We start from the raw sequence: 15520 nt of genomic DNA, 5'->3' as shown, positions 1-15520 counted from the left end.
TTTTTTTTTATGAAAGGAATTTAGATTAATGTAAAAGAAAGAGATATTAGATGTAAAAAAAAAATTATGATTTTGATATATTCAAAGAAAGGAAAGACGTAAAAATGAGACTGAAGAAGAAATTAAAACTGGACTTCATCAAACAAGAAAACCAAACAAAAAGACGGTAGCTTCATCCTAGCGATTTAAAGGTTTATACATCATCCATGTAGTACTAAATAAACTAAAGAGGAACTTCTTAAGACCTAGAGATGTCCCTACGTGGAAATTCAAATCTAATAAACTAAATAGTAATATATTACTAAATCAAAATGTTGATAGCTCAAAATTAGACCACTTCATGTTCCTCTTGAAATGCTTGTTAAAAGACATCTCAAGATCAGTGATTGATTATTATGTTTCTCAATTAACCATGCTTGTGATGCAAAACATTTGTCCCTCCCATATTTACCCCTTATCGCCTTTTCCTTTTTCTTTTGGCTTTTACCTTCTTCAAGCTAATCCATTGGAAAATTTCTCCTCAAACATTCTCTCTCGTGCCTTGGTTGCCTGCAATTTCCATAGGAAAATTTCACTCAGCTGAACAGTATAAAGATATTTGATTAGGCACAAAAAGCAACATTCCAATTAGAAAAGTTAATTTTCTTTTTTTTTTTTTTTGTACAAAAGAAGTCTTGGGATAAGAGAAGGAATTAGCATGAACTATCTCCGGGTTCAAAAACGTAATTTTCTTTTCTTCCAAACATTCCAATTGCGACCACAAGAAAATAGAATTGACATAAAAAGAGTGAGAATGCACATAAATGAGAGTGTTTATCATAGAAACCTGTTTTTGCCAATTCGTGAAGCTAGTAACTAGAGCTAGCAGAAGTAATTGTAAAGAGGATCCTGTCAATATTCCAATCCAGAGTCCCTTTCCCCTAAAATGTAGAACAAAACACAACAGAGCAGCAACTGGAATTCCAACAAGGTAGTATGCCCCAAGGTTCACATAGGCCCCAATGTGCTGCCACCCGGTTCCTCTGGCAACACCTGACGCGCGCAAGAAACTGGAATTGTATCTCAATTCATCCCAAAATGACACAAACAAGAAACATTATAAAGCATCATCGATCATATGAGTGCACATAGTTTCGGGTATGACAGGGAACTAATCAATCATATTAATGCATTAAGTTTTCTAACAAGGTAGGAGACTAACCAGAAAGAACTGCAAGTAAACTGTCGACAATGACGGATAGAGAAATTAGGGGAATCATTTGTCCAACATAATCAATAACGTCCTTTTCGTTACTGTATACATATCCAAAAACATAGCGGCAGCTGAAGAGAGTAATGCTCACAATCATTGCCTCCGAAACTCCTAGTACCATTACCACATTGACAGCTACTCGAGCTGCCTGTGGTTTTCCTGCCCCTAGTTCATTTGAAACTCGAGTGCTGCAAAAAGACGTTTGCACATATGTTTTAATGCACATGAAGTTCATGTACTTCTGAACAAAATAATCTTTATCAATAACATACAGGATCCAATAGGTATTACTCTTACCTTACGGCAGCACCAACTCCATACGGTATGAAGTAGTGTAATGATGTGGTTGAAAGGCTTCTCATCAGAAAATTTAGGAGAAATCGTTAAAATTCTTATGAAAAGTAATCAAGGTAAAATTTTGAAACACAAAATTAGTGATATAGAAGCATACCATATAGAAAGAACTGATGTTTCGAGTTCTGAATTCGGTAAAAGTCCAGATAGAAGTACAAGAAGCTCAAATGACCACCATTCAAGACTAATCATGGTATTGAAAAGAAAAATATGTTAGTTTTAAAAAAATTATAGAAAACAATAAACTAAGAAATCAAAGACAACTTTGATAATATAAAGAAAAAGTGTAAAGTTACCAAATCATTACAGCAGAAGGGAGTGCAAAGCTTAAGAACTCCTTGATGCTTATGAAAATGTCCTTCAGGATAAGGATCCGAGTCGACTCACAACTAGAAGAGCATCTCATGTACAACCCCAGCAAGATCACATTAAACCACAACGCAACTATGATTGCTAGTGCTGCCCCTATATAACCCAAATTTATTTTATGCACTAGAGCCCAACAGAGAGGTACATGGAGACATATAGTTCCACAAGAACTCAAAAACAATGGAAGAATTTGGCCCTGGGACTGAAAGTAGCGAACCAATGACTGAAGAACAGCGTCAGCAAACAATGCAGGGATCAGCCAGATAGAGTATATGCTTGCTACCTCTGAAATTTGAGGGTCTTGACCCATCAATGTTAATAGTTTGTCCATAAATATCCAGAGGAGGGACACTGGAATGCAAATTGTGAGGAGAGATAGTATTGAACAGTATGTGTAGCTTCCAAGCTTTTGATATTTCTTTGCTCCATAAGCTTGACCACCTAGAGTTTCCAATGCACCAGCCAATCCAAACTGCTTGGAATGAAAATATAGTGTTAGCCATACACAATTGAAGGACAAATCGAGGGCATTATTTCATGATTTACATCTATAGAAAGTATCTTCCTTCTTGTTTATATGCTTAATTAGATACATGATTTGTTTCCAATGATCATCAAATAAACTAGAAAACATTTTTCTGTAACAGATTCAAATACCTGATAGTTTAATTCAACTTTAATTTGTTTATTTATTTCTTTCTTGAATATACTATTTGATTAGTTGATTGTGATTCTAATTTTTACCTAATTCCCAACATAATTTGAGAAGAAAACTTGGCCTTTATCCATAATAAATATGTTAAGATCTCATGGCTCTGATTCCAGTTGTTAGATAAAAAGTCTTAATAATTAAACAATCAAGTGAATGGAAGTATAATCAAATAATCAATCAACCATACAAGAAATAACAATTAAATGTGTTTTAGTCCAACCGGTCTATGTTCGTAGAGGAAAAAAAAGATTTATTAGTTGTAAAGAATTACAAACCTATAGAGTATTCTCAATAAATACCCACTCACAATTAATATTCATGGCCTCTGTAAAGAATTACAAACCTGTTGAGTATTCTCAATTAATACTCACTCACAATTAATACTCATTGCCTCTTTCATTCTCCTTTAATCTTATGGAGTATTCTTAACTCAAACAATCACGTATCTATATACACTCATGACTATGTAAACCATTTCAATCTCACACCTGTAAGCATCTCCTAAATCTCCTCTAATCCTATGGGTTGTCCACCTAATAAAACTTTATAATTCTCTTAAATTTTTTTCTCATATCTAACTCTACGAATTCTTCACTATTTATAAGTATACAAATTTATCTATCAAAAATCACTTTTCACTTAGAATTCTTTTCTTACAAGTTTTTTAATCCATCAGGTAATATGTAGTTAATTTCAAACAAATACCCTATAGTATTTAAGTCACTATTACTAACAATTTTCACATTAACTCAAATTCCATCAAATCATCAATTTTTAAGATAGCTCTGATTCCAGTTGTTGCGCTAAAAAACTCTAACACAATTGAACAATCATGTTAGCAAAAGCATAATCAAATAATTAATCAATCGCACAAGAGATAGAAATTTAATATGGTTCAGCTCAACTAACCTTCATTCATGAATAAAAAAAATTAACTAGTTGTAGAGTATTATAAACATGCAAATCATCAACACTCAATCCCAAACAATACTCATGACCTTCTCATTCTCCTTTAATGCTATGGAGTATTTTCAATTCGAACAAACACATCCATATTTGCATCCATGTCTATGTGTATCATATCAATCTTCTCTACTCCACCCAAACAAACATAACAATCATCATACTTATGTGAACCCTCACAATTTCCTTTAATTTCAGACAAACATTCAAGAGTACACATTCATAAGAACCCTCGTAATCTCCTCTAATCTTATGGAATCTCTATCCAATGAAACCCTATAACTCTTTTATATCTTTCTTTCATAACTAATCTTATAAAGACTACATTATTTATAACTATACTAACTTGTCTATTTAGGAGCTCTTCCCACCTAGAATTCTTCTCTTACAAATTTTCTTATCCTTCAAATAATATCTAACCAATTTCAAAAAAATCTAAAACTTATATCTTTTAGCATTTGCTTTTTTTTTTTTAATTCTTTTCTAGGCGTATCCTAACTAGGGGTGTAATCGATTGAGTTCGAGCCGATACAATACTAAGCTCGAGCTCAAGTTCGACTCCCAATTTGAAGCTTAAAAATTGGCTTGAACTCAATCGAATTTTATTTTTTTAGCTTGAATTCGATTTAAGATAGAAATCGAACTACTCGAACTCACTTAATTAGGCTCGATTAATATGTAAAAATAAGCTCGATTATTATATTCGATAAAAGTTCGATTACTTATGCTCAAATTTAAATTCAAGTTCGAGATATTTTATCAATTAATATATATTAAAATATAAAAGTTCGATTAAGCTCGTGAACAACTCAAATCGAATATAAGAATGCTGAAATTTAACTTGATTGATAAGTCAAACTACTCGAGTTTGAGTTCGACTCGATAATAACCGAGTCAAATTCAAGTTTTATTCGAATCAAACTCGAGAAACTTGTAAGTAGTAATATATCATTTTACACTCTTAATCTTAGCTTATGAAACAATTTTATTTGCTAAAACTCAACGGTATTTTAGACTTTAATTTCCTTTTTTAAAAAGAAAAGTCTAAAAGCCCAAGATTTCTTATTGCCAAAGGCATACATGGAGAGATTTTTTTTCCTAACGAAACCTCTTGCAATCCCCTTGAATCTTTGACTATTATTAAGGATTAACAAATACAAGGCATCCCCAGGCTGGCAATATGAGTCATTTTATTCATGTAAGCTGACAATTTGCTGTAGATGTATAAGATTGCTTACAGGAAAAAAAATAGATAAAAAAAAGGAGTGGGTATTAAAACAAGGTTCAAACTCCAAGCTTCAAAAAGTTTTTAAAAAAAATGTTCATTTTCTTCCAATATTTCTACAGGCATTGTTTAGTACATGGCAAATATGAAAAAAAAAAAAAAAAAAGAATATTGAAGAAAGAGAAAATAAAATCGGAAGAAGAAAATGAACTTCGTTATTTTGTTTGCTGATAAAATGAGAAAAATTGGGAGAAACATTTTTTAAAAAACTAAAACTTCAAATCCATCGACTCCAAAAAATATTGCTTATTTCATCTATGGATAATGTCATATTCCACACTTGTGTTATATACGCTTTTTCCTAATGTGATCCTTTTACTTTAAAAATGTCCAATATAGTACATGTATTGTCATTGTGTATGCCAATATGGTATCCGGGATTAATACCGTTAAACAATCTTGATGATGTGGCAACCAACCAATGAGGCGATGACACGTGGTATTTTATTGCCATGTCAATGTTCCATGTCTACTGAAATGTCATATGAGTTGCACATGTTGCATCAACATGGAGCATACATGTCAATGGCGTGACAGTCATGTAAATGATCCCTGTCATTTTTAAATAAAAAATAATTTTTATTTTTTAAAAATAACAAAATTTTGAAAAAAATCTATTTTTCTTCTCTCCTCTCCTCTCTTTCCTTTTTCTCTCTTGATCCCCTCTCCATTTTTCCAATCGGATTGGGCACCAATATGTAAGAAAAAAGGGGAGGAGGGGATCAAGAGAGAGAAAGAAAGAGAGGAGCGAAAAAAAAAAAAGAAAGAAAAAGGAAATTTTCTAAGAATATTTGTTTTTTTAATAAATTTTTATTTTTCAAAAATATTATTTAGAATTTTTATTGTTTAAATTTTCAAAAAATAAAAATTTAAAATTATGAGAAATGAAAGAAAAATTCTAAAAGTTTTTAAAGCTGTAAAAATAAAAGTGATTTTATAAAATATATACCTTTATTTTTCAAAATATAAATCTTAATTTTAAAAGTTTTTCCCTTTTAAAGATTTCTTCTTTTTTTTTTGAAATAATAATTTTTTTAATTTTTTTTTTAAATTAATAACATATGGCAGGCTTGCTAATACAAAATGTACTCCACGTAGAAATCATACGTACAAATCATCAATTATCATGCTTATGCCACGTGTTATCATTTGATATGGTCAACTATTAAATCAACGTCTCTGCTTAACTGTATTAATCTCAAGCACTACGTTGACACATGTTTTAATAATACAGTTATCGCATTTGATCTTTTTAAAATACAAGTATGACATTGAAAATGTTGTTATAATATAGAAGCCAAACATTACATTAACCCTTTCATCAAAATAAACAAGGAAGGCTTTAGTTTCTTGCTTTGCCAAATGATCCCTCGCTTGAAACTGTCTTTAATTTTTGAGCTCTTTTAGCTTCTTATCAGTGTCGTTTTTTCTTTCTAATTTTTTAATAAAGCAGGGCGCTGAAAATTTTTTTTTTTCAATTAATGCAAATGCCTAAAAAAGAATATACAAACCTAAAGATATTATTATAATGCTCAATTATTTCATGTTCAAATTATGTTTGGAAACAATGGTACCAGCACACACAATTATCTTGGATCTATTTACAGAGTTCTAGAATAAAAAAGAAAAATATGTTAAAATAATAAAAATATTCTTGAACTTTAATTTTAAAAAATGATAGTAAATTGTTATTGAATATGCCAACATTAATAGGGTTTACTATAAAATATTGAACTCTCGGTTAATTTGAATTCTAATAATTTCAAATTAAAAAAATTTATTATTGAATATTTAATACTAAATTCAAAAGAATTTCTTTTTATCCAGTTGCTTCATATATTTTTTAGGATGTGCTTACATATTAATTTTTTAGGATGTGTTTACATATTAATTTTGGCTAATTACTCGATAAAAAATTAGAACCTATCCTATGTTATATTTTAATAATTAATTGATGTGTATCTTAATAGATGATTAAATTTTTAGCTTATAAAAATTTGTAATTATGTAACTAATTAAATAATAAAATTTTTTATGAACAAAAAATTTACCACAATAACAATCGGATAACCCTTAACATCTATAATATAACCATTACATCTAACATAACTATACATTTGATGTTTAAGTTATTTATGGATCTCATTATTTATTTATTAAATTTTCAGGGTTAATTTATTGGTTTCTAAATATAAATTATATGCTAGATGTAAAACTTATTAAATTTTAGTGTTTTCTTAAAAATATAATCAATAAATACTGACTAAATGAAGATTGATAATCATTTTCTATAAACTTGACCATCAAGCTATTAGTTTAGCATTGCTGATGCAGTTAAAAAAAATTAAATTAAAAAATTTTGTTTAAAAAGTTTGATAAGAATTGCTATGGAAACGCAAAACTATTTTCATCAGCATTGCTAAACTAGATCTTACTAATGCAAGTTAAGCATAACAATTAAATTACTTTTAAATATTTGTTCAATTATAAATTTATTTTCCTATTTTTTTTTATATATTTGTTATATGTCACTGAAACTCAAGCTAAAAGAAGACATAACAATTGACGCACACACCCTAAGAAAAAGAAATAATCTGAAAAAATTTAACAAAAAATTATTTTTCTGAATTTTTACTTCTAAAAAACCTAAAAATTTTCAGAAAAAAAAAAAAAAAAGAAAAACTCAAAAGTTGAATTTATAATATAAATATTTATAATATAAATATTTATAATATAAATATTGAAAATTAAATATTGAGTATCAAATATTCTTAAAAAAGATATGATTTTATAAATATTTAATATTGATAAAATTAAAAGGAAGTAATAAATGGTTAAAAGTAAAAAAATATATAATTTTATCGTAACTGAATAAGAAATTTTTCATTAAATATTTTTTAACTACTTAAGATTTTCAAAAAATTTTCATTGAAAATCTTTCTTCATGTGATTTCTAAAATTACTTCTTTTGCCAGAACATATTGTAACACGAAACGAAAAACCTTAATTTTTGTTTAATTCATGTAATATTTGTTTATATAATATGTTGTTATCAAAAAATTATTTATTATTGTAATATTAATTTTTGTAAGCAGCTGTATATATATATATATATATATATCACCTTTTTCTTGTTTAAAAAATAATTATATTGAGTGTATTAGTAATTTTCTGATTTGATAAAAAGAATAGTGCAAATAATACTAATAAATATTTTCTAAACTAGCACAGCAATAAGCACTCACAAAGAAAACTGAAGAGAGAGAAGAATAAGCATTACAAGTAAACTGAAGCCAGTGACATTAGTGAAGGAGGTGGCAATGGCAACCCCAGAAAGAGCAAGTTCACCAATGTGACCCACCATCATCAACGATATCACCTGCAAAAGATACTGCGACACCGACACCGCTACCATCGGCGCCGCCATGTAACTCACCTTCTTCAGCTCCTTGACAAAGGTAGTACTCCATTTGTTTTCCCATGTTCTCTGATCTTCTCCCTCGGCCACCTGCAGCAGTGCCTTATCCATTTTTCCCACTTCTCTTGAACAAATCTGTTCGCAGTTATTTGTTTCCTTTGGGGGAATTATTACAGTAGTGCACATGCATGTCACGATGAGATTACATCGATCTTCGTGGTAATAAATAAATCACGTGCAGTTTGCAGTCACACAGTTTGATGGTGACCTTTTTATAATGCACCTGTCTTGGCGTGAGTGGGTGAGAAATTCGAGTGAACCATGTAGTGGTGGGTTCCAAATGTTGCGAAAAATCTAGAGGTTTTCAAGTTTTTTTATTAAAAATTATTAAATAAAATTAAAATTAAAATAGATAAATTAAAAAGTTTTGTTATTCACAGGAATATAATCAAGATTTATGATTAGTGGAAATAAATATTTTAACTTGGTTTAAAAAATTTTCATTAAAGTATAAGTTAATTTTAAAAATTAAAAATAAAATAGTATATATAATATTTTTTATAAATAAAAAAAATGTTTTGCAACATAAATTAGGTCGAATCGAATCAAATCATGTCGAACCGTTAAGTCATCCAGATCGAACCGAGTTTCAGACCAAACTAGATCCAGCAATGATTGAACTGTTGATCGGTTTTATTTAGGTAAAAAAAATTTTTTTATGAATTTTTATAATATTTATGTTTATTAAGATAATTATATTTATTAGATTAACTGATGAAATATGTAATTAAAATTTTTATAATTTTGTTAAATTTTAAAAAAACAAACTTTAAAAAAAAAAAAAAAAAAACTTAATAATAATACAAATTCATAAAGAAATGTAAAAAAAGAAATTTTTATCCGACGATAAGATTCTAAGGTACTTTGAGTAGTGATGCCTATGAAATCTCTAAGTGAGAATTTTTTTTTTAAATACTATCAATGTATTGAAGTATTTATAAAAATTTTTCAATACAATAAAAATTCTCTTTTCTCTAATAATAAAAATTAAAAAATAAATTAAGAATAAATAATAAATAATGAGAAAAAAATTTATCCAATGATGGGATTTTAAAAGTATTTTAAGTAAAAATGCTTTAAAAATTTTTAGGTGAGAAAATTTTTTAAATATTATCAGTGTGTTAGAATATTTATAGAAAACCTTCAATATAATAAAATTTTCATTTTCTTCAAAGTTTTAAATGAAAAAAATTAATAAAAATTCATAATATTTCTAAAGAGTGAAGATAAAATGTGTGCATTAATATGTTAGCATTTGCATTACATGACATAATTTTTATGAAAAGTAAATTTGAACATTCGAAGATGATATTTTAAGGTATTCTAAAAAGCGATGCTTAAGAAATCTCTAGGTGAAATTTTTTTTTTTTAATATTATCAACGTACTGGCACATTTTTAAAATTATTTTAATAAAAGTATTTTAATTTATTTTTCTTGAATTAAACTTGAATAATAAATATTAAATAAAATTAAAGGAAAAACAAAAAATGCAATGAATAAAAAATAAATCAAGGAATTTTTTTTAAACACCGAAAATAAGATTATTTTTTATCAAAATCAAAGAATAATAAATAGTTAATTGGTATCATTTTCAAATAGGTGTTATGGGGGTGCTAATCATTCTCCACACGTAATTGATTCTCGAACTCAGACTGTTAGCAGATCCTAAACTTATTCTTTTAATAAATTTTAATTAATTTTAAAATTTTATTAAAATGATATGATTTAATAAATAATCAATCGCATTTAATTAAAAAAAATTGATAACGATTCTTTTATTTTTTATTTCATTTTTAAATTCATCGAATGACTTCAAAACTGTTACGATACTAAATAAATAATGAAAATTTTAATGTGTAAACCTTAATTTAGTGGGGGCAAAAATGACTGGCAAAGATTTTTTATAAAAACAAAACTTTAAATTTTCAAAACTTTTTAAATTTTTATAATAAACCTAGAAGAATTTTACGAAGTCAGTGGAGGCAACTGCCCCCATATAGTTCTACGTAGTTCCGACCTTGTTATATAAATTAATTATGAAAAATGTTAGAAAATAAATTTTGATATATTTTTAAGTAAAAATTTTAATAAAAATTTTAACAAATTTTTTGTCATTAAATAAATATAAATTAAATTTAAATTTATTAATGATATTTTTAATAATTTTTTACATTCAGTTATAGATCTTCATAATTGAATTCGAACGATTGGGCGGAATTCAGAGCTCCTTTACAAACTCTTTTCCAGACGTACGGATTTGTTCGGAATAATTACAAAATAAGACAAATGAGGAAGAAAATTTAGTATTGCACCAATACAAAAATATTAATTAAAAAGGATTTGAAAGCTCCAGTCATGAACTCTCTTTTGAAAACTCTAGCTCTCACCAGCATAGATCTAACTATTTAAAGGCTAAAACGAGAACAGCGCTAATATTTGAAGTAAAGATGGCTAAATTTATAATAAATTTAATTATTTAGTTATTTTTCATTTTAAAAAAGATATCCGTTTTAAAAATTTATTTTACATTAATGCGTTTTTGTATTTATCTACTTACATTAATATAATTTTTTCATTTTTTAAATTTAATAATTTTGATTTAAAAAACAAAAAAATAAAATATATTAATGTAAAAATTCCTCTTCTTTATATATAGTTAATAAATAAATTTTTTATTTAATAATATAAAATTTTATTTTAAATTAATTGGATATAATATATATTTATTTTAAAATATGTAAATTTAAAAAATTGTATAAATATAGAAATTAAAAATTAAAAATTATTTTTTATTTATATTTTTCTTAAAAAATTTTGTTAACAAATTTAATGCTACTGCCTAATAAAATACCAAAGTGAAGTATTTATGAATTCCAATATCTGTGAACTTTGAACACGGTTTCGATTCTTAATTTATTTCTATTCCAACTTTTTGTCCTTTTCCAACTATGTCTGGTCTACTTCAACAATTCATGCACATGTTAAATAAGTTTTTATTGTCATTGATTTTGTTTGATTCTATCCCCAACAACATTATTTTGGTTGGTAGGCAAAACTTATCTGATCAATAACATATGTGGGGCTTGATTTTCGGTGGATATCGACAACTACAACCCAAATACAATTAATCGAATTTTCTTCATCCTGTCAGACTCTGTCAGGATATGCATCTAATTCAAAAAGCTTATGAAAATTCTTAAAAATTTGACTGCAATTTCCTTAAAAGGCGAGCCACCAACCAGGACTGATCTAAATGCCACCTGTGATATATATTTCTTTAAGTTAGAATAATAGGATTTAAATTTTAAATTAATTTTTTCCATTGATGCTTAATATAGGTGGTTACTTCAAAAAAAAAAAAAAAAAAGATATGACAATCTTATTTATATTCAATAGAAATTTTAATTTTTTATTTTAATAAAGATAAAGATAAATATTACATTGTAAATATAGAATAAGAATAAGTATAATTTTAAATATTTATTAAGTATGGGATAAAAATGGGTAATAAAACATTTATTTTATATCTATACCTTATATATTTATATATATTTAGTATATAGATTTTTATTAAATAATATAAATTATTATTTTAGATTAATTAAAATTAATTTAATTTATCAAAAATATAAATTAATATATATATTTATAAAAAATTATCTAAATATATAAGATAAAAATAAAACTAAAACTAAAAAAAAATTTAGTTTTTGTTTTTTTAAAAAAGTTATAAGTATAGAGATTATTTATACCTATTAAATACTTGTAAGTATGAAAATATGAATAAATTTAAAATATTTATTAAATATAGATACAAAAATAAATATAAAATAAAAATTCAGAGAAACGGATAGATAATGCTCTATCTTGTTCATATCATGCCATTGATATCTTTACTTAAAAATTATTATAATTTGAGACAAATTGTAAAAAATGTTATCTCATGTTAGCATATGTTATTTTTATTTAAATTATATTACATAATTATGTTATTAAAAAAAGTCAATTGTTTATTACACATCACATGTAATAATTAAATAATAGATATTTATTTTAATAGATTAGTTAATTATTTTATAATAAATAATTAAAATTTTTCAAATAATATGATTATGTGATATGATTTGAAAAAAACAACATATGATAACATGACAACTATTTCAATTCATACTCTTTCTCTAAAATCACCGGACACTTTCTTTTTCTCTAAATGTTCCTCTTCAATAACAAATTCATCAACCAATACTCAAATATCATAATCTAATAAACCCCACCGTCATTGTTACTTTACCACTGTATGTTGACACCGACGCACCAAAAAACTTGTGAAATACAGCAGAAGGAACTGCAAGGTGAAAAAATTCCTTGATACTAAAGAAAACATCCTTAAGGAATAGAACTCGGGTTTTCTCACATGATGATGAGTGTCACATGTAAAATCCAAGCAAGACCACATTGAACCAATAAGACAAGCCAATGGCTAACGCTGCTCCTTTAAAGCCTAGTTTTGATTTAAATACCAAAATCCAACAAAGAGGTATGTGGAAGCACAGAGTTGCCCATGAGACTAGTAGAATTGGAACAATCAGGCTCCGAGGATGGAAATAACGAACTTGTGATTGAAGAATTGCATAGGCAAATAGTGCAGGAATGAGCCATATGGCTAACTGCGAGTCACCATTGAAATTTGAGTGTCTAGGCCTATTAGTACTAACAACTTGTCCATGAATATCCAGAGGAGGCATATTGGGAGACAAATTGGAAGGACACAGATCATTGAACAGTATGTATAGCTTCCAATCTTTTGGCAGTTCATTGCTTCATTTGTTTGCCCGCATAGAGTTCCCAAGGCACCCGCAAATCCTGACTGTATAGCATTTAAAATTTGTGTAAACCATCATACATTTGTTGCAAAATCTCTTTTAATTATTACTAATAGCTAAATAGATCAGGTAATAGAAGTGAAACAAGAGTTGCCAACAGTCATGTTTATTGGTAGAGTGTTGGATTCTTAATTTCAATAATCAAAATTCAAATCCTGAGAACTTTAAATAAAATAAAATAAAAAGTCATGGGAGGGGGAACTTTTACAAGGAGACTAAAGCCAGTGACATTGCAGAAAGAGGTGACGATAACAGCACCGGACAGTGAGAGTTTACCAAGGTGTCCTACCATAGTCTCTGATACGGCCTGAAGAAGGTACTGTGACACTGCCACTGCCATGAAAGGCCATGCAACGGAGTTCACCCTCTACAACTCTGCCGCAAAGACTCTCCATGCTAGTACCTCCAACACCCTCCCTCTTCTCTCTTTGGCAAGCAGGACTGCAGGAGCACCTCATTCATTCTTTGCTGCATCCTCTACTATTGTGTTACAGACAGGATTTATACTAATTAAATCTGTGACAATAAGTTCAAATGCAACTATCATTAAAGTTTGATTATAACATAGAATTCAAGGCCAAAATCACCAAAACTAAATAACCAAAACAAGTTCTATTGCAGCAAATTTTGTAAGAAAATATAAAAACTAAAAATAAAACCGCAAATTCATTAAAGAAAGCAAATTAAATCGGTAAAAAAAGAAAAAACTCATGAGTAAATTACTAAAACGTAATACCACTGAAATTACAATTTCAATTTGTAATGATTCAATATTAGCGTCCACTTTTACATTGAAGTGCACTTTTAACTTTTACGAATTATACTTCATCAAAAAAAAAAAAAAAACCTATATTAAAAGAATAGGAAAGGTTGACTTCATTTGTTTGTTGCCAATTTGGGTATCATTAAGGCAGGCGGTTCCAATTACTTTTATCATTTATCCGTATGTTTAATTCAATTTAGCAGATTGGCTTGATGTTTACTTTCTATTAGAGCTAGTTTCTTTCTGTAACAAATCAAGGGATTAAATATTGTAAAAAATAGAGTACACACATATACACAGGTAAACAAAATCAAACACATAAAAATTAATACCTTTTGCCATTTTCCCTTTTTTTTTTTTGTGAAAATCAAACATATACAAGTATAAATATACACAATAAAACAAACCCACTAAGTAGAAAGAAATCCAAAAATTAAAATTTATTCTAACTGCAATCCCTTACCCATAAACCCGTGAAAACCCAAAACTACTTGACCCTTGAAAAAGAGAAGAAGACACTGATAAATTAATTAATTAATTAATTAAAGAGTCATTTCCTGAGTTTAATCCATTATATATTTTCAATTGGCATGTCCTTGTGTTAATTACAAATCTGCACAATCCCAAAGAAAAAAAACCCAAGAAGAACATCTTGGGTTTTTTTTTTTTTTTGAGTATTCTTTTTGGATTGTAATGTATCGATTAGAGATTAGTAGTAGAGAAAAAACTCAAAGATGAAAAAGAGTAAAAAATTAGGCTTTTTTTTCTAACCTTTTGACTACTACTCATCCATCATTTCTACACCAATTTTGCTTGATCTTAGACTAGATCTCTTTTATCTTTTTGTTTCTTTTCAATTTTCTACATCTTCTTATTGCTAGACTAGTTATGGCGCAAGTTGCTACATTTTTTTCTTATGGTTTTGGTTGAAGAATCGAGCTTCAGCAATTCAAAAAGAAAAAAAAAAAAAAAAGAAATGGTGGTGGTCTAATATATGTGAGAAGAATTTGGTTGATTTTTGGTGGATTTGATTTTTTGTTTGTTTTTATGACGTGGATATGAGGGATTACGTGACATCTGATTTGGCAATCACATCATTTTTCTATTAATTATTTGAATTTTTTTGTTAGAGTGATTAAGTTTGAAACATTTAACAAACTTTAGTGACTTAAATGGGACATATTGAAATTTGATGAGCCAATTGCAAAAGTTAGTAAAATTGGGTGACTAGCCCTGTAATTTACTTCTAAGATGACTCATGCTAATAAAAAATCTAGGAGGTTAAAATGGCAAGACCCTAAAATCGCAAATTAGTGGGCACAATATATTTCGGCCAATTATGGACCAATATTATCAATTTTTAACTTTTTTTTCATAGATAACAACATTTTTTTTTTTTTTTTGCAAAAATAGTCCTCTTAAAACACATAATAGTTAATTAATTTTTTGAATTACTTTCG

At 27.6% G+C, this 15520-nt stretch overlaps 1 protein-coding gene and 1 pseudogene across 1 annotated transcript; both read right to left on the bottom strand.

The window, feature by feature from the left end:
- Positions 1-1196: 1196 nt before the first annotated feature.
- On the bottom strand, positions 1197-8531 carry LOC111313208 (protein DETOXIFICATION 8-like). Its single transcript, XM_022913885.2, has 5 exons — positions 8216-8531; positions 1903-2447; positions 1704-1790; positions 1550-1606; positions 1197-1440 (listed from the first exon to the last, which is right to left on the bottom strand). Exons 1-5 carry the CDS (start codon positions 8462-8464, stop codon positions 1197-1199), a joined length of 1182 nt encoding a protein of 393 aa, XP_022769620.2. The 5' UTR covers positions 8465-8531.
- A 4089-nt stretch (positions 8532-12620) lies between these two features.
- On the bottom strand, positions 12621-14527 carry LOC149512229 (protein DETOXIFICATION 3-like; annotated as a pseudogene).
- Between the last annotated feature and the right edge of the window lie 993 nt (positions 14528-15520).

Source organism: Durio zibethinus, chromosome 23 (assembly GCF_047325235.1).
Source record: "Durio zibethinus cultivar Kanyao isolate XHJ-2024 chromosome 23, ASM4732523v1, whole genome shotgun sequence".
NCBI classification, from domain to species: Eukaryota; Viridiplantae; Streptophyta; class Magnoliopsida; order Malvales; family Malvaceae; genus Durio; species Durio zibethinus.
The sequence above is the reverse complement of the archived record's forward strand: the minus strand, read 5'-3'. Positions and strand labels throughout refer to the sequence as shown.

Coding starts and splice junctions, on each gene's coding strand:
- LOC111313208 (XM_022913885.2), bottom strand. CDS start 8,464: ATGGATAAGGCACTGCTGCAGGTGGCCGAGGGAGAAGATCAGAGAACA. Junction 2,448..8,215: donor TCACTGGCTTCAGTTTACTT/GTAATGCTTATT, acceptor CATTCCAAGCAG/TTTGGATTGGCTGGTGCATT. Junction 1,441..1,549: donor GGAGTTGGTGCTGCCGTAAG/GTAAGAGTAATA, acceptor GTCTTTTTGCAG/CACTCGAGTTTCAAATGAAC.